General features: G+C 44.8%; 1 protein-coding gene across 2 annotated transcripts in view; it reads right to left on the bottom strand.

Moving 5' to 3' along the window:
- LOC135370150 (uncharacterized) overlaps positions 1-21,352 on the bottom strand; it is a 185,475-nt gene that overhangs the window by 39,578 nt on the left and 124,545 nt on the right. For both annotated transcript variants that reach the window (XM_064603843.1, XM_064603844.1), the window contains 31 exons: positions 21,231-21,350; positions 20,530-20,592; positions 19,535-19,651; positions 19,279-19,347; positions 19,073-19,135; positions 18,943-19,008; positions 18,785-18,865; positions 17,017-17,142; positions 16,896-16,958; positions 15,665-15,907; positions 15,052-15,144; positions 14,615-14,743; positions 13,569-13,637; positions 12,296-12,421; positions 12,168-12,230; positions 11,986-12,105; positions 10,676-10,747; positions 8,954-9,016; positions 8,814-8,876; positions 8,683-8,745; positions 8,426-8,620; positions 6,872-6,997; positions 6,669-6,731; positions 6,350-6,469; positions 5,480-5,548; positions 5,327-5,389; positions 5,203-5,265; positions 4,961-5,023; positions 3,380-3,562; positions 2,526-2,708; positions 1,577-1,645 (listed from right to left, as the gene is read on the bottom strand). In XM_064603843.1, coding sequence (XP_064459913.1) covers positions 1,577-1,645; positions 2,526-2,708; positions 3,380-3,562; positions 4,961-5,023; positions 5,203-5,265; positions 5,327-5,389; positions 5,480-5,548; positions 6,350-6,469; positions 6,669-6,731; positions 6,872-6,997; positions 8,426-8,620; positions 8,683-8,745; positions 8,814-8,876; positions 8,954-9,016; positions 10,676-10,747; positions 11,986-12,105; positions 12,168-12,230; positions 12,296-12,421; positions 13,569-13,637; positions 14,615-14,743; positions 15,052-15,144; positions 15,665-15,907; positions 16,896-16,958; positions 17,017-17,142; positions 18,785-18,865; positions 18,943-19,008; positions 19,073-19,135; positions 19,279-19,347; positions 19,535-19,651; positions 20,530-20,592; positions 21,231-21,350 — 3,069 coding nt within the window. The remainder of the gene's footprint in view (positions 1-1,576; positions 1,646-2,525; positions 2,709-3,379; positions 3,563-4,960; positions 5,024-5,202; positions 5,266-5,326; positions 5,390-5,479; positions 5,549-6,349; positions 6,470-6,668; positions 6,732-6,871; positions 6,998-8,425; positions 8,621-8,682; positions 8,746-8,813; positions 8,877-8,953; positions 9,017-10,675; positions 10,748-11,985; positions 12,106-12,167; positions 12,231-12,295; positions 12,422-13,568; positions 13,638-14,614; positions 14,744-15,051; positions 15,145-15,664; positions 15,908-16,895; positions 16,959-17,016; positions 17,143-18,784; positions 18,866-18,942; positions 19,009-19,072; positions 19,136-19,278; positions 19,348-19,534; positions 19,652-20,529; positions 20,593-21,230; positions 21,351-21,352) is intronic.

Below are 21,352 nucleotides of genomic sequence, written 5' to 3'. Positions count from 1 at the left end.
AAGCTTTATTCATTACATAACGCTAGGTAACGCGTAATTTGTGCACAATATCGTTCTGAGCATTCATAACCTTCGTAACTCCGGATGACCTCGACTGCTTTCTCCTACGCGATCGCGTATCGAAGTTTCTTGGTTGGTTCACTTGCACTCATGACGTCCGGAAAGAACAACCGTACACCGCCGAAAAGAACGAGAAACGGGTACATGTCACGTAGACGTCTGCGCCGATGGAACCTTGAACGGCAGCGGCATCATGCCCATTTTACCACCGTCAGCATCAGCGGCGCGAACAAAAACAAGTAATGAACAGGCACAAAACCGCAACGTACTGTCGTCTTCATCAACACAAGCAAATTAGACTTCGCGAGATGTCAGCAATGCGTGTTTTCTTGTCCGAAAACAGGTGCGAAGAGACCCTCGCGCCGGTTTCGAAACAGCGTCGGCGCAACGATTACCGGCGGCGGAGACGCACATGTCGGCACGCTCGTGCCTACAGCACGTGACAACCGAAGTAACCAACGAAAACTTGCGTAAGGACAACAGAGAGGGAAGGTTTCTCCTCCTTTTCTTCGTGGTGAAGGGGAAAGACACGCGCAGAAGAGCCCAGAGATTTCGTTAAATAGAGGTGACCAAACGAATGTATTTCGTTAAATCGAATGCAAAAATACATTGGCGTCTATAGGGATGCGTTCGTGCAACGGAAATTTTTCGTTAAACAGAGGATTTCGTTAAATCGACGTTCGTTATTGAGAGGTTCAACTGTATTTATATTTTCTATTTAAATACTGACTCGAAAAGTGTATTTATAATTATATTTACGTGGCAATTTTTGAGTATTTATTGTCGTAAATATTTTATAAATATTTATGAATATGCAAGATACTCATAAGCTACCCTACATTTGACCTTTCGGTAAGGTGGGCAAAGCAGTGTTTAGAAAGCCGCGCAGTTATGCAGTGTTTTCGCAAGCACGTACATGCCATAAACCATTTTAGACCATTTTAAACCACCGCTGTTGCGGACAACCGTCAAGACAACCCAACTACCTTGTAGTACGAAGCATCTTCGTCAAATTTAATACAGTCAAACTCCTTTACAACGAAACTTAGGGGACAGCAAAAAAAATTTGCAGTAAAGGTATTTTTGTTATAAAGGACGTCCATTATTGGACCTATAGGGCTCCAGCGGGACCGCAAAAAAATTTGCTGTAGTGGTATTTTCGTTAAAAAGGTGTTCGCTATAAAGGAGTTTGACTGTATGAGCCTTTCTTCATCCGCGCCTGTGGAGGTGTGTTCTCCTTCGCGAATCCGATTCTACACGCCGAACAGAAGATACCTAGAAGATGCAGTCTTCGAGAAGCTTCTAATATTAAAATCGCCATGATAATCTAACCAATAAACGCTACTGTTCCTAGCTGGTTTGTTGTTACGATCATTATGTCTCTAATTCCAGATGACATATTCCTCACAGTATTCATGGTAGTAGTTACGGTATTTAAATACTGTATTTATATTTTGTATTTAAATATTCAAAAAATGTATTTATATGCCCATCCCTGGGACCATCCTGCACTTACTGATACAGCGACTGTTTTCGCACGTCCTTTCGGAGCCGCAGTCTGCTTCCCTCGAGCACACGTCTGGGTCTGGAGCGAAAACATGTCACGTTAGCCCTCAATCGTATGCGCTTTGTAGAAAAGCGGTTGCATCAGGCAACACCACCTAGACAGAGAGAGCCTGCATACTCTTCGCCATGACGTAACAGTTAAGAGTCAGCCAATGAGAATCATGTTTTCAACGGCCGTAGCCAATCATGAACGTGCTTTCAGCAGTCGTGGCCGTGAAGACGAACCGCCGTTGTCCGCGAGCTGCGATTGAACGTCCCCGCGTACTATACGAGAAAACTTGGAAATAAAGCGCACAACGGTCCCAATCTTTCTCAAAACTGATTTTCTGGAAAGCGTCTCGCACTTTTTGTCCAAATATTTATAGGGCCTGACTTTTTAGGGTTAAACCCGTATCCGCCCGATATTTACCCCCCGAACGAAATCTGTAAAATTCGGGTTTAACCCGAATCTACCCGAAAACATCCGGGTCGCGTGGCACACTCATAAGCGTGCATTAAAATAAAGTTTGATAACATTGCTAAGCATTAGTTCCATGTTAAGACAAATTTTTATTAAACAAAAAAAATCACCCGAATACACCCGAATTCCTGACGACAGAATATGCCGTAACGGGATTTAACCCGAATACACCCGAATTTTCAAACGAAAAATATCACCCGATATTTACCCCCCGAATTTGGCCAAAAATAAAACCCGAAAAAGTCAGGCCCTAAATATTTAGGTCTGCAGGTTCCAGTTGAGCTGCAATCACTCGCGGGTTCTTGAATTCGCGGAACGGTGAATCGGAGTAGCGGACGAATCCTGACCATATATGTCCACGTTGCGAAGGGGGGAAAGGAGGCAATAAGCAGGCCTTCTGTACCTAGGTGGCGTTTGCATCAGGCGGGGGTCACACTACCTCTGTGGCACTCCGTGAGGGGATCGCCCACGGTGTGCGGCGGGCAAGAGCACGTGAGACGGTGGGTGATGGTCCTACATTCGGCGTTTAGTCCACAGGCGCCCACAAACTGACAAGGGTTCTGGCACTGCCTGCTGATGCACGATTTATCTTCGGGGCAACCGACGTCCGAGCGGCATCCCTCTAGAAAACGCATAAACCAAATGTAAAATAAATATGTGTATAAAAATATATAAACATGTATAAAAATAAATGTGAAATGGAAACACGTAAAAAAGTTTTTTTTTTGGGGGGGGGGGGAGCTCTCTCTGCTGGAGCGGTTTCAGGTTTCAAGGTTTCGGCAATAAAATTTACTCTGGTGGCTTTTAATTAATTTAACCTCACTGATTAATAAAATAAAATTGATTAAACCACTTAGCTAATTTTATCTTATTAATTGGCTCAATTACATTGATTTAATTAATTCAAACCTATGCCAAAGCAAAACGCTGAAACGTTATGCGAAATAAAAAAAAAGAAAGAAAAAGAAAAAAAAAAATACCTGAAAGACACAAATAATGCAGTGATTGATCAATTCTATGAACAAAAGCTATCAGCACTCTCCTGATACTACAAAAGACTGTGGCCTACATACAAAAAGGCTGAGACAGCAATAAAATACATATCCAATTAGTAACTTGCACCGATTAATATTTCACAGAAGGAGAAGCCTTCCTCATTCAACCAAGCACTCCACTCTAGTCTCACTCCTGTCAAGGTCTGCGCTAGCCGTCAATTGCGCCTATAAATGTGCGTTGGCACGATGACACAACACCTGCTGGGGGGGCAAGAAAAGCAAGTAAACGTCGACTTACCGATGCAGCGGTAGTTCTGGCATATCTTGCCAACGGTACATTCAGAGTCGATCACGCACTCCACCTTGGAACATTCCACGTGAGGATCCCCAGTGTAACCTGGCTGGCAAGTGCAGTAGGCTCGATGATTCACTGGTCTGCACTGTGCATTTGGACCACATGCGGTGGGGCTGGCACATGGATCTGGAGAATTGTCAAGCATTTCCAAACTCAGTTTCTGTTGACGACAAGATCATGGTGGACATGGAACAACGTTGAAACCTGAATAACAGTTTTGTCACAGATTCTGACGTTGTGGTTATATTCGGCAGCATTTCAGGACTAAAAAAAAATATTGTGCCTTCAGTACTGTGGTAAGGACCAGAACGTATTAGTGGGCTTCACTAAACGTGACTCCGAGAGGTTAGAGGTTGTCCTGACAATGTTAAATCACAGAGGCAAAAGTCACTGATAGGTTCGCACTTATAATACCGAGTTGTGTGCTGTAAATTCCCAAGTGAGACTAGGACAAATAGATCTCTCCCTGTTTGTGAACAGATGACGTCATAGTGTTCGACAGAGCCACCAATTTGGTAGAGTTGAACTACGCTCGAAGCTAGGGGCGAAAGAGGTCGCGCTCGAAAGCCACGGTCTTGAGGGGATTACGATGGTCCCTGAGAGGGACGCGACTTTCGGTCCTACTTTCCTTGGAATAGGAGGCAGCGAACAAGTGTCCATTCGTAGAACTTAGCCCTCCCCTTCTGATTTGTTTCGGTTTCAGTCTGTCTACCAACATCATGATGACGTTTCTCGGGTATGGGTGTATTGGAAGAATGTCAACACCCTGGGCAGCCAATAACAGTGTAGCGGACGACGACAACGACGACAACGATGGCCACGCGCGTGGAGCACCCGCTCTCAGTTCCACCGGCGCGGCCATGGAGATAGGCCACCGTCACCGCCTCTCCGTGGCATACCATCATCGCCGGTCGGGGCTCATGTAGAGGAAGACCACCGTCCTCTACAACAGTTCATTCAAGGTGCCAAATACTAGTTTGTGTAATTTAGCTCTTGTACTGCCTTTCTTACTTCAAGCTACTGTAGCTATGCCTAGTGTTCTACCGCACTATCCTTAATGGGTGTGTTTTTTGCCGTCTGCTAACCAGCAGGAGAGTTGTCTGCTTCAACGTGTCACAAATAAATAAACAATGAAGTATAAAAATGTCTGTTTTGCCCGTGAAGCTGTGTGAATGATTGCCCCTCACCGTTTTAGCCGCATAAGGTACACAGTACACTGCATGCAGCGCTTACGTCATTTACAGTGCCATCTTACTTTTGCAGGCGAAAAATGGATCGAAAGATGGAATGCAGCCTGCTGCTAGTGTGAGCTGCGAAAAATATGTTATGAATCTTGCCATTCGTTTTACATTGATACACTGTATTTTATACAGTGATGGCTGTGTATCTCACACTACTGCTCTTAAAGATAACATAATGTCCCTATCAATGGAAAGAAGGGAGAGGGTGCAGTGGTATAGACTCACGGTAGGGAACCGATAGACACGGAACATGAAGGTCGGACAACAAATTCTCAGTACCTACCAATGCATTGACGGCTGATGCAAGTAGCTGTCGGTGGACAATCCAAGTCTGATCGGCAACCCGCTACAAGCAGAAAGAAAAATGGGTTCACGAAAAACGATCTCTGACAAGCATCAATCAATCGGTGTGAACATAATTTCAAGCTGGGTACTACCAAATGACCCAAAGCGCGATAAGAGAATATTAATAGGACTGAGCTCTTTGATTAAGGTATTTTGCACGCAACTGCGAACAGCACTCACCCAAGCACAGTCCCTTCTCACAGATATGGTTATGTGGGCACAGGGCATCGGTGGTGCAGATCACTGAGATAAAATGAATGTTATCCTCATGATAAAAGACACCTGTACCTTTTAATCTACTTACAGCTGCACCTTTCTTCCACGCAACGCTCGTTGTTGTAGCATTCGTTGTCGCTACTGCAGGCAACTGTAACAAACGGTTGAAAAAAAAGTGTTAAAAAAAAGAAGGGGGGAGCAGGCACAGGAAAACTAAAACGAAAGGGCTTCTTAGTACTACCTGTACAAACAGTGGCTTCGCAGTAACCGCCAAGGCCGCAGTCATCGTTAGCACGGCACTCTTTGGACTCTGAAAGACCAGTGTCATCTCAAACTTCGGCAAATAAAATGAGTTCTACAACATGCAATGTTGTGCTGTGAGGTAGAGCCCTGCGCGGATGAGGTTTTTGGCATCCGCATCCGACCCGCATCCGCGCACACGTTATCCGCATCCGATCCGCATCCGCACCATACACAACAGTTTACATCCGCATCCGATCCGCTGAGCAAAACGCACCATCCGCATCCGATCCGCAAAAATCCGCACGTTTCAAAAGACGCGTAAAGACCGCCGGAAGCATGTTGGTATAATTTCGGATGCCTCCATGCTGTCACGGAAGGACTCAGTCATGACGACAAGCAAATGTAAACCTTTCAACAAACGTGATATGGAGAGACTTCTGGAACGCGTGGAACGCTACCTCGTCGGCGCTCGCGCGGTTCGAGACGCCTGAATGCCTTCTCTCACGTCTTGGCGCCGTGCATGGTCAAAGGTGAACCAGAGCATGCGCTCGCTGTCGGCTGTCGGCGCGCAATACAAATAAATTGCGGGTGGAAAAATGACAGCATGCGGTATATCCGCATCCGATCCGCTACCGATCCGCTGCCTTCGTATCTGCATCCGATCCGCATCCGACCTCGAGCCATCCGCATCCGATCCGCACACAGCAGAAAGTGCTAAATTTTCATCCGAATCCGCAAGTATATTGCGGATATCCGCGGATGGTGCAGGGCTCTACTGTGAGGGTTTTATGTGGCCTGACTGCTGAGGGATTCACCAAACCCGCAAATATTGTGATTCCCAAATATAGCGCGTCGTCTAAGAACCCACCTCGGACACATTCGAGGTGAGCGTCGCCGATGAGCCCAGGAGGGCAGGTGCAGGACTCCCGGTGATTCCTTACGGAACAGATGGCATTGGTTCCGCAAGCAGCGGGGCTTGCACACGGATCTGAAAAGAAAAAATATTGCGATGCCCACAGGGCCTCTGCGACACCCTGACAACGCCGAATGTCCTCTGGATGTACGAATAACGTCCCAACGAGTTCGAATGTCCGATTGACGTCCGACGGATATCCGTCGGATGTATGAATGCATTAGGACATTATTCGTACATCCAGAGGATATTGCAGATAGACTGGAAGTCATACCAATGCACTGGTTCTTGATGCAGGCTTGATCGGATGGACAGTCAGTGTCAGCCCTGCAACCAACTACAAAAAAAAAAAAAAAAGAGAGAAACAGAAAGAAAGAAAACATTTTACTTGAGTACCCTGAACATTCACTGCAGGTCCAAAAGAGGGTTATGTCAGTTACTTCAAAGTGCAAAACATCAGGCGCGAAAAGAACTCACCCTTGCAGAAGTTACTTTCGCAGATCTCCCACTCAAAGCATTCACGATCACGGTGGCACTGGACGTGGCACCTGCTTTCAACACACCGCTCGTTGAGGGCGCAGTCTTGGTTGCTGCTACAGCTCACTGGAAGCAACAACGAATGTGTTAGCAAGCCAAGTGAACAAACACTGAGGCTCAACTACGTTAAAACGTGGTCTCTTTGAAAAACAAGTTAGTCCTCAACATGAAATACGCACTTCACGTCTTACAGACCGCAGACAAACAGCGAACTGCAACCAAGACCGCACATGCTCATTAAAGGAAATAAGAACGATGACAGGTGAATGATGAATATTTCGTGCAGTAAAAAACCGCAAGGCCAAAATGTTTTCACTCACAGAAATGGAATGTGACAAACCAAATCTTATGCCACATCCGAGCCATACACAAATGTAACATAAATTGCAGAGGCTTAATGAACAACAAAGCCTCACCAAGCCCCAAGCAATGATCTAAGAGATGTCAGTTGACAAAATGTCTGCGAATGCTGGCGGCAGAACTCAAACCCACACCTCTCTTTGTTAGTGCTGGTGGCGGAATTCGATTGAGGTCTTGGTTTACATTACGGTGGAAAAACGCAGCCTGCCTCGATTTATTTTTCTGAGTGTGCACGCATGAAAGATAATATAAGAGAGAATGGGCCACAGTGAATGTGTGTCCATGTGTGCATGACCAAGGTCTCGGTCAGGAACAGGTGTGGGTCTGAGTCCCGCCAACGGCACTCACTGACTTTTCGTCAATTGCCGTCTTCCTCATTTTGCCTCATTTCGTCAACTGCCTCATCGGCGAGCGTGTTCAAGTGTCCAAGTGCCATTTAATAGCTGCTCCAGGAGCACAAAACTCGGAGCGCCAGAGAAGGAGTAAGAGAGCAGCCACTTGACGCGCCCATTGGCATCACCCCAAAGTAGGAGATGAGCCATGAAGTTGCAACAATACACAGACAGAGCTGGAGTACTAGCAGACAAGAAGCAAACAAGAACCAAAAAAAGCAAACGAAGAAGAAGAAGAAGTAAATTTCAAACAAAGAATAAGAAGAAGAAAAAGCAAACAAAGAAAAAAAACAAGGAAGAGGACGCTAAGCAAACATAGAAGAGGAAGAAAAACAAACAAGGAAGAGGAAGAGAAGCAAACAAAGTAGAGGAAGAGAAGCAAACAAAGTAGAGGAAGGAAAGCAAACAAAGAAAAGGAAGAAAAGCAAACAAAGTAGAGGAAGGAAAGCAAACAAAGAAGAGGAAGAAAAGCAAACAAAGTAGAGGAAGGAAAGCAAACAAAGAAAAGGAAGAAAAGCAAACAAAGTAGAGGAAGGAAAGCAAACAAAGAAAAGGAAGAAAAGCAAACAAAGTAGAGGAAGGAAAGCAAACAAAGAAAAGGAAGAAAAGCAAACAAAGTAGAGGAAGGAAAGCAAACAAAGAAAAGGAAGAAAAGCAAACAAAGTAGAGGAAGGAAAGCAAACAAAGAAGAGGAAGAAAAGCAAACAAAGAAGAAGAAGAAGAAAAAAAAAAAGAAACCCACCTCTACAGTAACCCAGGTAACATATGTGACCAGGGGTGCATTCGTGATTCTGCGTGCAGCGAATGGGCTTCCTCACACAGGCAACGTTAGCGTGGGGGCGCCCAATGAAGTTGGCGGGGCAACTGCAGACGACTCGGTGGTTCACAACCTTGCACTCCGCATTCGGCCCACAGGTGGCACTGCCTTCGCACGGATCTGCGATGGAAACACTCCCGTTCAGCACAAGGAGGAATAGCTTCGTGACAAGGAAAACTCACCTCTGCACTGGTTGCTGACACAAGCCAGGTGATCCAAGCACTGCTCGTTCGTACGGCAGCCAGCTGAAACGTTCGTTCGCTGTTAAGAGCTGCCAGAAATGTAAGAGCATTCGTGCACGCGACAAGCTCACCTTCACATCTGTTGCCTATGCACACCTCCCCCTCATTGCACTCGCTGTCACTGCGGCAGAGAGCTGAAAAATTTGGTCACGTTTACACTTTCTGCCAGAGATTCGCAGCACTGTGGCGTGCCGGGATCGAAAGCACTCACCGTAGCAGTGGTCGGTGAAGCAGCGTTCGCCGTAAGCACAGTCGCCATCCGTGGAACATTCGACTGAAACCAGAAAAATGTGAGTTAGACTCGTATTGTTCACATTATGAAATTGAGCCAAGTAGGTGTCGCATCTACTTGGGTGTTTACCCTGTGTAGATGTACTACAGTCGCCGACTGATTTTTCGGACCTCGATTTTTCGGACATGCTCGATTATTTGGACTCGTTCGCGGAACGGCCGCGGGTCCCATAGAGTTGATGTATAAGAACGTCCAAAATTTCGGACGCCGTGCAGCCCCGTCGCTCGACATTTCGGACTCTGTTTGCCCGACCAGCGAATTTCTCTCTTGGGGTGACGGAAAATATTGGTATCGTCCGAAATTCGTATCAAAAGAGATCAATCAACTAAAATATTGAGGTAACAAAATAGGCAGTGATGATTGTTCATTTTCCATTCCTCTGAGCAGAAGAGGTCTGTCGTAGCACTTTTGCGTCATCGTTTTTGGCCAATGGCCCAGAACGTGCTGTCAGCCCGCGAGTCGCGCGATAGCACTGTAAAGCGAGCTTCACCTAAAGCACGCATGCATTATGTGAAGCCGACTTGCGGACTTGATGACGGCGGTGCCTCTGACAGTGTACACTGACGAAATGTCGCTTCGGGAAATAGAAGCTGATGTTATCAGGCAGAGCTGGAAGCGCGTTAGGAAAGCATCGACAAATTTTTCCAGCCTACTAGGGCTTAGTAAAGGTTATTTTGAACGAAATTCGTTTTTTTCGGACTGCTCGATTATTTGGACTTTTGCGCGATCCCCGCCGAGTCCGAAAAATCGGACGGCGACTGTACAGGGTGGGTGCTATAAAAGGTCAGGCACATTTTCGCGCATCACGCTATACTAACTTGACAAACGGACTTCTGCTGCCACACAGTGAATAATTTATGCCAGAGAAAAGTACAAAAAAATCGTGGTTACCAGCCACTGCGTAACAAAATAAATACGGCCGCGCAAACTTTCGTGTTCCTATGTTTCCTATGCGCTATAAAGATGGATGGAGGCGAAAGTTTGCATAGTCGTATTTATTTTGTTGCACAGTGCTTGGTAACCGCATTTTTTTTCATACATTTCTCTGGCATAAATTCTTTACTCTGAGGCAGAGGAAGTCTGTGTGTCAAGGAGGTATCGCGTCAAGGAGATATCATGTCTTGCACAAACATGTGACTGACCTTTTAGAGCACCCACCCTGTACATATTTCACTAATGCATATATATAGCCTTGTATCTTACCATTAAACCCAGTAACACTTGTTTTTACCCCCCCCCCCCAAATCTGCCTTTACGAACACTTCAAGTAAAACCCCGAAGTCCCTGACCCCGAAAAGTGAGATTGCTGTACTGGGATGGGCGAATACTATATGCTTTGCGCTCAGCAGTTCCTCTCTAGCATATCATGTTCGTCCCTAAATGTGAGACATGTTTTTCTTTTTTCTCACCCAGAAAATTCTTTCATGTGGTACACAAGATTTTATCCTGCTATACAACTCCTCATAGAAACCTGTTTCTTTTACACCTTAACCCTGAAAAAAAATATGACCTCCCAAAAAATAAAAAGGCCTTACTTACACTTAATATACTAGAGAAAAGAAAAGCTAGATACAATTAGCACATTGCAGTAGTCGCGTGTGGTAGTGCCGCTAAAACACAAATGAAATGCGACTTCCTCACCCCTGCATCTGGTCTCCACGCAGCCGTAGTTAAGACCTCCGCAGTCCACCGTCGTGCGGCAGGAAACGGAAACTGGAAAGGGAAGGTATATTGCACGCTTAGCACACATTCCGAAGTACCATATTTACTCGCATATTTTGCGCCATCGCATAATTTGCGCACCCCTAGTTTAGCATTAAAAATGACAAGAAAACAAAAAATCGCGTAATTTGCGGATATCTGGCGCGTGCGTCTCAGCGACCGTGGAGATCGCTTTTCACAACGCCGTCATTGCTACTGAAGTTACTGCGGTGCTTTTGTTTGATTTGCGCACATTTTCGGATGATGGTCTACAGACGCGATGGACGATGCCGTCACTCAAACTACAAAACGCGGAAAGAAACGCTGGACAAACACGCTATGACAAAGTTGACGAACACAGCGTGCTTTTCGTTGTCGAGTGCGACTGGCGGCGTCTTCTAGCAGAGTCTCGACGTGTTTCACCGGCGTATGAGCAGTAGTGGATCGGCATTTTGCCTCCCGACAGTCAGAGGGTTGCGCGGTATTTGGGTACTTCTTTCGGGCTTGCACAATGCAGTGATATTATATAATATATATTGCATATATTATATATATGTAGGGCCTGACTTTTTAGGGTTAAACCCGTATCCGCCCGATATTTACCCCCCGAACGAAATCTGTAAAATTCGGGTTTAACCCGAATCTACCCGAAAACATCCGGGTCGCGTGGCACACTCATAACCGTGCATTAAAATAAAGTTTGATAACATTGCTAAACATTAGTTCCGTGCTAAGACAAATTTTTATGAAACAAAAAAAAATCACCAGAATACACCAGAATTCCTGACGACAGAATATGCCGTAACGGGATTTAACCCGAATACACCCGAATTTTCCAATGAAAAATATCACCCGATATTTACCCCCCGAATTTGGCCAAAAATAAAACCCGAAAAAGTCAGGCCCTATATATCTGCAATATATATATATATATATATATTGATATATATTGCATATTGATATATTGATTGATATATATATTGATAGATATTGCATATATGCAAATATATAATATATATTGCAGTGATATAATGTCGATATTGGCTCTACGGAGAGCCTATATGACCGCCATACTGAAATTTTGAAAATTCGCGCCGTTTGAATACCGTAACAAAAGTTCCCGTGCAATTCGCGCACCCCCAACTTTTCCGACTTTTTTCGGAGAAAAAGTGCTCAAGTTGTTAGAGTACATAAATACGCTAACTACACTACCAAACAAAAGAAATTTTATTCTAGGTGTCGTAGCTTACCTCTCTGGCAAGAAATGTGGGCGTTGCCAGAAAATCCCCGCGGACACGAGCATGCCGCCCTGTGATCAACAACCTGGCACTCTGCGTTTGTACCGCAGGCGGTGGGGCTGTCGCATGGGTCTGAAGGAGACGAAAGATAAATAGTACAAGCCTATCACCAACAGCAGACGACACAATCTCACTTTTGCAGCTGTTGAGTACGCACGCCTCGCTGTAGTGGCAGTCGGAGTCCTTCCAGCAGCCAACTGTTTAGGGAGAGAATGACTCACATGGTAACAAACACCATACGCACAGTCGGTGCTGAGCTTACTGATGCAGTTTCTATCCAAGCAGATTTCCTTGGTTAGGCAATCGCTGTCTCGAAGACAGCCCTGGATGCAATGTCCATCTACGCACACTTCACGGGCGGCACAGTCGTTCTTGGTCGAGCAGGGTGCTGAAAAATGTGTCCTCTCTTTTAACTAATACTGTATAAGTAGTAATTTTCGCGAGGACCTATTTTACGCGAAATTCGCGAACGCCCTTTTTTTTTCGCAAATTTAATGTCCCGTGAAGTAGTTGAACCAATGAGAGAAAAATACGAGAACGAAATATGACCTAGAAGAAAGAAATTTGTCCCAGGACACTGAGGAACTTATGTACACGGGGTTTCATAGGCCTTTATGAAATTTGTCGCATCACTATCGAGTGCCTATTGCACCTGCTCGATGCGACGACAAGAATGACGGGGGACAGGTCAATTCGGCAATGACACAGATACAAGCCGAGTAGGACCCCCCAATCGCAGCCCTTTCATTCAGAAGTGCTCAAAAGGAAGACAAATTGAACGAATTACCCAGTTGTGATGCCTTTTATTAGCTTCTTTAACAAAGTTTAAGGTGGAGGACCCTAAAGATGTAGGGTCGATGCACCCCGGTACCGCGAATTTAACGTTCCGCGAATAATTGCCCGATCCTCACTTCTTACACATTCATGAATTATTGAGCCCGCGAATTAAACCACTTATACAGTATGTGATGTACTTAACCAGGTACATTATGCGGGAATTCCCTCAGGGAGCTTGACGAATGAGACAGGGTATGAAGCCATGCTAAACGTCACCTCACTGCTCTTTCAATACCCTCGGTCACGTAAAATAGGAGTCAATGACTACGTGTGTGTTACATGCACACTGAACCACAGCTTTTCTTCGTTTCTCTGCACGGAATCTTACTTTGTAACAGGTGACGTTGCGCAGTTAAAAAGAGCTGTCTCACCATTCATGACATTCCCTGGGCAAAAACACTATACTGCATTACAGCACATTGACAACTTTTGTTAGACAAAATGCCTGAAACAATGAAGCAAAGTGAGGTGCAGACATTATGACCAGACCAATACACTGCGATACATTTGCTGCTGCTTTACACAGACCCAAAAAGATCAGTCTGAATGTGTAATCAGCAATTTCAATTTTAATCCTAAAGCACACAAGCTTTCATTTCATTTTGAAAGCGAAAATGCAGATTTGTAATTACGTCTTAAGTATCAATTCCTTCACACTGTGATTAATAAGCTTATTCTATGAAAGGAGATAAACTTACGTCGACACCGACGTTTTTCGCACACCATGGGAGCTGGACACGCCCTGTCGTCATCGCACAGCGCTGGGACTGGATGGAATAATTATTTTCACGTTTAGGCAGATAAAACTCAAATTCATAATGTTACATTGTTTGTATGTGAGAGCCTGAAGTTTTAGGGTTTTACCCAATTTTTCCCAATTTGCACCCCGAATTGAAGGTTGCCTCTTTAGGGCGAAACCCGATTTTTACCCGGCAAATTGCCCTCACTGGGAATGTCTGTAGGAATGCACTAACTTACTTGTTTGGCAGCAAATGCAGTTACATCACAGTTTGTACCAAACCACTACAGTTAACTTGAGTAACTGAGCCCGATTTCTCCCCGAGTTTAGCATACTGGAATTATTTTCACTCGAATTTGCTTGAATTTAGTGCACATGTTTATTTACCCGATTTTTACCCTCGAATTTGAAAAAAAATATTTCCCAAAAACTTCAGGCTCTATTTGTATTCAGCTACTCCAGTTTTTTGTATCTTCAGCTCACTTCTTGAAGAACATCAAAGTAAATAAAACGAAACAAGAAAAAACTAGCAACAGTGTGTAAGTCATGCTTCTATCACTTTGTTTGATGACGAAGTAAAATTCCTAAAAATGTGGGACAAGGCGAAGGATGAAAACCACCGGAAAAAAGGAGAGGTGTCATATGGAAGTACTTTGACTACTTCAAATCTGCTGGAGCATGTAAAATGTGTGGCACAACTCTACGCATGCCGACGGGCTTAACATCAGGCTGATATTCGATTCGATTCGCAACTGCAAAAAATATTCAAAATGTATTTGCAGTGTGTCTGAAATATTCGTATTCGATTCGATTCTCAACGAAAATTTTGCTATTCGCCAAGCTCTAGTTAATGTTCCCAAGCGCTGATACCTACTGAATACCTCTTGATCTCCACCATGGGGCAGAATGCATCTGAACGACCTGGTGCACAGTTCCCCAAAATCTTGTTTCATTTTATATTTGTACATCGCACCACTTTTTTTATCAATGTAGGATGGTACCTACTTCGGACACATCCTTGCAGCTTGTTGTAGGGTTGCCCGGTGAAACCGTGTGGACAGAAGCAGGTCGGACGATGGTTTTCAGTTCTGCAGATCGCATCTGGACCACAGGTGTCCGGGACGCTGCATGGGCCTTCAAAAATATCTCGTATTAGCAGTTGGCATTGGTTAGACATGGCAGAGACACAGTGCACGGTTGTACGCACTGGACTCTTGATACAGCATACCATCTAACTAATTATCTAATGAGCTAAATATGTTGGTCACACTCACACTAATGTCAGCAAACGAAATTGAACAGTGTGCTGCAATTGGAGGTAGAGGGGAAAAAATTTTCCTGTTGGGGGCTACTGACACATGAAATGAAGACCAAATGGTCAGATGAATTGACAAGTCCTACTTCTGGCATGACTATGCATGATGACATGAACGCAGACTCACTTTTGCACATGGGAACTCCTCCATGATCTGAGAGACAGGCAGCAGTTGGTGGGCAGTCAGAGTCTCCGTTAGGGCATTCGTTTGGATGGCGACCTATTGTGGGACATCATAAGCACTGAAGTTAGCAAAGACACGCACATTTTGTGACAAACAATGCATAGGTACTCTATCTTTTTAAAAAGTTTGAGTCCCCCCAGCAGGAACCAGCAATCGATGATCGATGATGCGCAATTAATGATCATAATACAATGGAACCTTGATATAACGAAACTCGCGGGGAACACGATTTCTTTCGTTGTACCGAATATTTCGTTGTATCGAGCCTGATTAAATATTTCATTTCATTTCATTTTCATTTATTTTATTCCACAGAAGATACATCACAACTCTGAGTCATAGACATGCATCATTTATGGATTATTAATATGGCAGCCAGTTAGGGCAGGGAACACAAATTTTTTCGCTGTACCACAAATTTTGTTATGTAGCATTTCTTTACGTCGAGGTTTGACTGTATCGGAGTTATTCTTATACTGAAGATCGTAATAAATGGGCTCAGTTGCTGTACTCTCGAAATGAAATAACAAATACGCAGCTGAAGGTAGTGACTCACATCCTGGAGGTCCATTGGGGTTTCCTATGTGCTTCTCGGGAGGGCACTCGCAGGTCGCTCCTCCATATTTGTTGCGGCAGATGGCTGTCTGGTGGCAAGGGTTCTGTTTGAGGCAGTAATCGATGGGCTGGCAGCCGACAACGGGGTCACCCTCGTATCCCTCACGGCACTGACAAATGGCCGTGTGGTTCTTGGCCTCACACAGTGCATTGGGACCGCAGCCTCGGCGCATCACGCAGGGATCTGCACCAATCAGGGTCAACGTAGTTACGGTGCAGAGCATGTGTTGCAAAGGAAGTATTCAGCACGCACAAAATACTGTAACAGCCTTCAATTTTGCAACATGAATTTTTCTCAAATCGGGCACAGGACATACCAGTGATGGCCAGTAGTCAACTACATGTAGTTAAACTACTAGTTAAACTACCTGATTGTAGTTAAAAAGTAGTTATTAACTACTTGCAGAAATGTAGTGGCAACTACTGGTTAAACTACTATTTTAAGTAGTTAACCACAGTAGTTAGGTTACTGCAGGCGCCAACTACTTCCGATTTTGCCGCAAGCTTTACCGGCACGATTGTGCTTCCGAGTTTTTCCTTGAGCTACATGTTGGATGAGAACGGAGGTGCAGAGCAATTGTGCCGTGCATGTGCACTAAATCTTCACTTTTATCACTGCTTGTGATTCATATTTATGTGTCCAAGAACACTATAGAATGGGATTGGTGTTGATGGATAACGTTAAGTAGTTATAGATGTAGTTAAAGAAGTAGTTTTAACTACCTCCACCGAAAAGTAGTTGAACTACTAGTTAAGCTACTCCATTGCAAAGTAGTTATAGTTGAACTACTGTAGAAGTAGTTAGTGGCCATCACTGGGACATACGGAGCTACTAAATTTAGCGTAATCTAGATGCCAAGTTCTGGTTGCCTTAAATTGCGCTTCTCACATTTAATTCGGGCAGTATTGTGCATATGCTTGCACTGTAAATCAGTTAAAATGCTGGCTAGCAGCCAAGCGTGAAAGCAAAGTTTCCGTTTTTAACACTGTTTCAAGTGTGAATTTTCGTTAGAAATTTTTACGTGCCCGTAAATTTTGCAAATTTTGCAATTCGCACAATTCGTGAAAAATGGAATCGCATGAGCAGAAACAGTTTTACAGTATATGACAGTTGACCTTGTTTTCGAGCAATTAAAAATAGAGAGAGAGAGAGAGAAAAGCTAACAACTCACCAACACATTTGTGTTCATTGCATATCCTGTTTGAACGACAGTCTTCGTGCTTGAAGCAGTCCGCTACGACGGAAGAACACCATGTAACAACCGCGGCGACGTTTATAAGCGCAGCACTTACCTTTTATGCAACCCAGCCTCGAGTCCAACGGATCGCCTACATATCCTTCGCGGCACTGACACACAGCGCTGTGTCGGTTGGACAGGCAGATGGCATTTCTTCCGCACAGAATCGTCTCGCAGGGGTCTAATCAAACCGAGCAAGATAACGGAGGTTAACTGCACGTACATTAATACGCGAATAATATTCGTTACCGTATTTATTTACATAGGTAACGCATTCGCATAATTAATGGAAGACCAACTTTGGTGCCAAAATGCTTTGGTGTAGTACTTCCTACGTATTTCATGCACTACCAACACAACCACACGGCGACAGTGAAGGTAACGGGAGTGCTGTTTTAATGGCGTAACTAGTAGTGCACCTGCTCTATGGCACCACAATATCTAGCTAAAAGGTGCGTTAATTATGCGAGTAAATATGGTATAGACTTAGGGAGTGACTTTTTTGGGTTAAACCCGATTCTGCCCAGTTATTCCCCCCCCCCCTCCCCTCAAACTGATCTCCGACCAATTTGGGGTAAACCCGATTTCTCCCTGAATTCCAGTCACTATGAAACCCTCAAGTGGCATTTCCACTCAAGACAGTAGAGAGGTAACACATGTAAGGATGGGACACTTGCGTTCCCAGCAATACACCCACGTGTGTCAGCACTCCCAAACAGCACAACACCTTGGCCCAATATTGGACCGATATTGGCAATGTCGGCTCAATGTTGGTCCAATATTGGACCAACATTGACAATGTCGGCCCAATACTGGTCCAATATTGGACCGATATTGGCAATGTCGGCCCAATATTAGTTCAAGATGCTGTCTATGCCTTCGGGGATTAGCGCTGGTGGATCACCCCCCCCCCAAAAAAAAAAAAAAACAAGATTAGGAAAGATCAGGAAAGGACTTAAAGGACAACGGAAACGAAATTTGTCCATTGCAAAAAGGGGACCGAACAAGGTGTAAATATTATGTAAAATTATGGTGCCACTAGTATTTTGCAAGTACGCTGTGCGGATGGACATATTTCTGACGATTACGAGAGCGCTGGGCCGCCCACTCGACACGATCGCCCATGGAGCGCGCCAAGCATTGCGGGAAAATCTGAGGAGCGCGTGACGTCAAATATCTCTCGCGCTCCATGTGCGGCTGCCCGGCACAAACACGGCGAATTCTGAATAACGCCTGAAGATGTTTGATTCGGAGATTTCGTGGAAGTCCGAAGACAATATATCCTATGAGAGATTGGTTCGTACATGCTTCTTCGTCTCCGTTCTTTCCCCGTAGCAGGAATTAGACGTACGCCGAAACACCAAATGAAATGAAGCGAAATGAAAGTCAGGAACTCCAACAGGAGAGCCAACGTGCGTCACTTCCGTGGTCTGCTACGGCGGCGCGGCGACGCTCACCAGGGGCTCAGAGTGCTCCACGGCCGAATTTTATATCGCGATTGTGGCGGCGTTTCAACTAATATACGCAAATCTAAGTCGAATTCCGGATTGTTTTGGTACACATCGCAATATGAGGCAAATAGCTTTGCAGCCTATTTTCGTTTCCGTCGTCCTTTAATAGACACGATGAGAAACAAAAACACCCGATGACACCCCGAAGGCACAATTATCGTCCGATTTCTCCCTGAATTACAGGTTTAAAAATAGCGCCCAACTTTTAAACCCCCAAATCCGAGAGAGGCACTTAACCTGAAAAAGTCACTCCCTATATATGCTGCAGATACGAATCATATATGACATAATGTTGCTAATATATTCTCTAACCTGCACACGTGTCATATCCCCTGTTGCTTGCCCTACAGACCAGGTTCGCAGTGCAGTCTGTATTTGTGAAGCACCTGTCAACTGTTAAGGAACGTGTGTTAGTATATATATTTTTTTTTCCGTATATCACGTTCATGTTCTCGTTCTCAATTCCCCACCTGGCTCGCAGTTTCCGGTAACACATCGGAACTGGTCGGGGCAGTCTGTGTTGGACCTGCAGGTTTCTGGAACACGGCGAAACATTTAGTTGCGCGAGCCGCGGATGGTGATACGCAAGGAAGTACATACCTCTACATCGCCCGTCCTCGCAGACTTCGTTGCTTCCGCACTCACGGTTCGATTGGCAGTAGACTAGACATTAAAATATTAATTAAAATAATTCAATAAAACCACGCTTCCGCAAGTACGGCGGTATATGCTGTGCACCAGAAATAAGTGTGTCATATTTTTTAAATGTTCAAATTTATATTGTGGGTGAGTGGACTGTTACAAACCTCTGCATAAGCCCTTGTAGCAGAACTCTCCTATAGGGCAACTGTCATCGGTGGAACATGGAATGTCCTCTGTCGATAAAAAAAATATTTGTGTTACAAAGAGAATAAACGATTGTGCGCACCATGAAGGCAAGAGCCTGTGAGCAAGCTGGACTCCATTAGCGTTAACTTCTCCAGATCGCTTCATTCATCTTGTTTTTCGAAACTGTGTATTTCTTTGCCTTCATCACTCAACTGTGCCCTCAACGAAACTCACTGATGCATCCAGTGCTGGGATTGCCACGATAGCCGTCTCTACACCTGCATACAGCCTGGTGGTTTTCTGAGTTGCAGATGGTGTTAATGCCACACTTGGCATTGCTCTGACAAGCATCTGTAACAAACGGGGCAACACACTTTAACAACACAGCAACGGGGCCCTGTTGAACTTTAATCAACTTAAAGTTCCTAAGTTACTTTTACGGTCCGTGTGTGTTTGCTCTACGTTCATGAGCGTCTGTCATGCACCAATTGGCAAAATCTGCCATTTTAAGTAATGAGGCAGCAAAGCATGATCAAACTAGGCCAACACCTTATCAATCACCTTTTGGTGAAAAAAGTCTGACTGGATGGACACTTATGTCCTTCCTTAAATTTGCGTTGGATGACCTCGAGGTTCGAATATACTTTGTCAGTGGGATACAAAGTAAGCATCGAAATTTCAAGTTCTGTGAGTCCCCATCCTAAGGAAACATTTCTTTGAACCTTGCCAAATGTGACCAAGGCATTCTATCTCTTTACACAGAGCCCTCCTCCCTCATTAAAAATGCGCAGGTCACTGCAGAAATGAATGCTCTGCTGCCACCTGGCTCTCAAACACATGTCGAAAACTTGGTAGCATTCACCGCGCAGCAACGAGAAAGAGGCGCAAACAAGCAGACGCTACACGTGTGCAAGCGGCGGACGCACTGCCATATATTGCCTCTTTTAGAAGAAAAATAGAAATAAATAAACAAGCCCACGTTCTTTGTGGACGAGAAGCGAAAAAGGAAGCAACTTGTAACTCTGCTCGAGTTACCTAAAGAAAGTAACAAATTCTTCCAGAAGTTGTGCTATGTACTATATAAAACAGAAAAATACTGAGTCTAGTTAAGACTAACAAAGAAAAATACGTTAGTTATAGTAACAGGTTGCCCAGAACACTGCCCCATACGGTCACTGCCAGTTTTACTTTGTCCCTGCAACAGACGACAACGCAACATGACTACTCACCGTAGCACTTGTTCCTCACGCACACCTGGCTGCTACGGCACTCCTCGTCAGTTGTGCATTCCACTGAAAAATTAAGTCATTATAACATAAGATATACAGCTAACATAACATACATACAACATAACTTATATACATAACATGTATACTTCATGCTTTCTTTAAGTATTTAAAATGAGACTCTTCGTACTTGTTTCCTTCAGATAATGCAATATTTTGCTGTGTCTGTGTGCTATTATGTAGGGGGTTCCTCTACTGCTCCCCTACAGACTGAAACCACTCCCCTCCAATAGGACAGGTACAGTTAGAAAGCATTAGAAGCAGGGATATCCCCATGATTTTCATTTGGGGGGGGGGGGGGGGGGGGGGGGACGCCCATATCTTCTGCTTCTGTGGCATCTTTGGCCTTTCTGGCCAGTATTCTAGGGAGTGGGGTGCAAGATTTTGGGGGAGCTGCTAGCGGGTGCTGGAAAAAATCCCTGAACGGACGGCATTCTGCAACCACGGGAAGACCTCAACTGTCACCATAAAAGGTCACGGGGTCCAGTGACCACACAGCTGAACATTTTGAGCAATTTAAGATAAGGAAAAAACAAACAAACACAGATTGCTGTGCAGAAAATTACTGAATGCCTTTGGGGCATTCACAGAGCTCCTGACAGCACTGTCCTAACAGTCTTTAAAGCACGTGAGCATTTTCTTACCAAGTTCACAGCGCTGCTTGGGGTTACCAGTGTATCCTGGTCGGCAGACGCACACAGCCCTGTGATTCACTGTGCTGCAGTTAGCATTGATACCACACGTTGTGGGGTCCTCGCACAGGTCT

The sequence above is a fragment of the Ornithodoros turicata genome, chromosome 10 (assembly GCF_037126465.1).
Source record: "Ornithodoros turicata isolate Travis chromosome 10, ASM3712646v1, whole genome shotgun sequence".
Taxonomy (NCBI): Eukaryota; Metazoa; Arthropoda; class Arachnida; order Ixodida; family Argasidae; genus Ornithodoros; species Ornithodoros turicata.
Note: the sequence above shows the minus strand (reverse complement) of the source record. Positions and strands in the feature narration are given on the sequence as shown.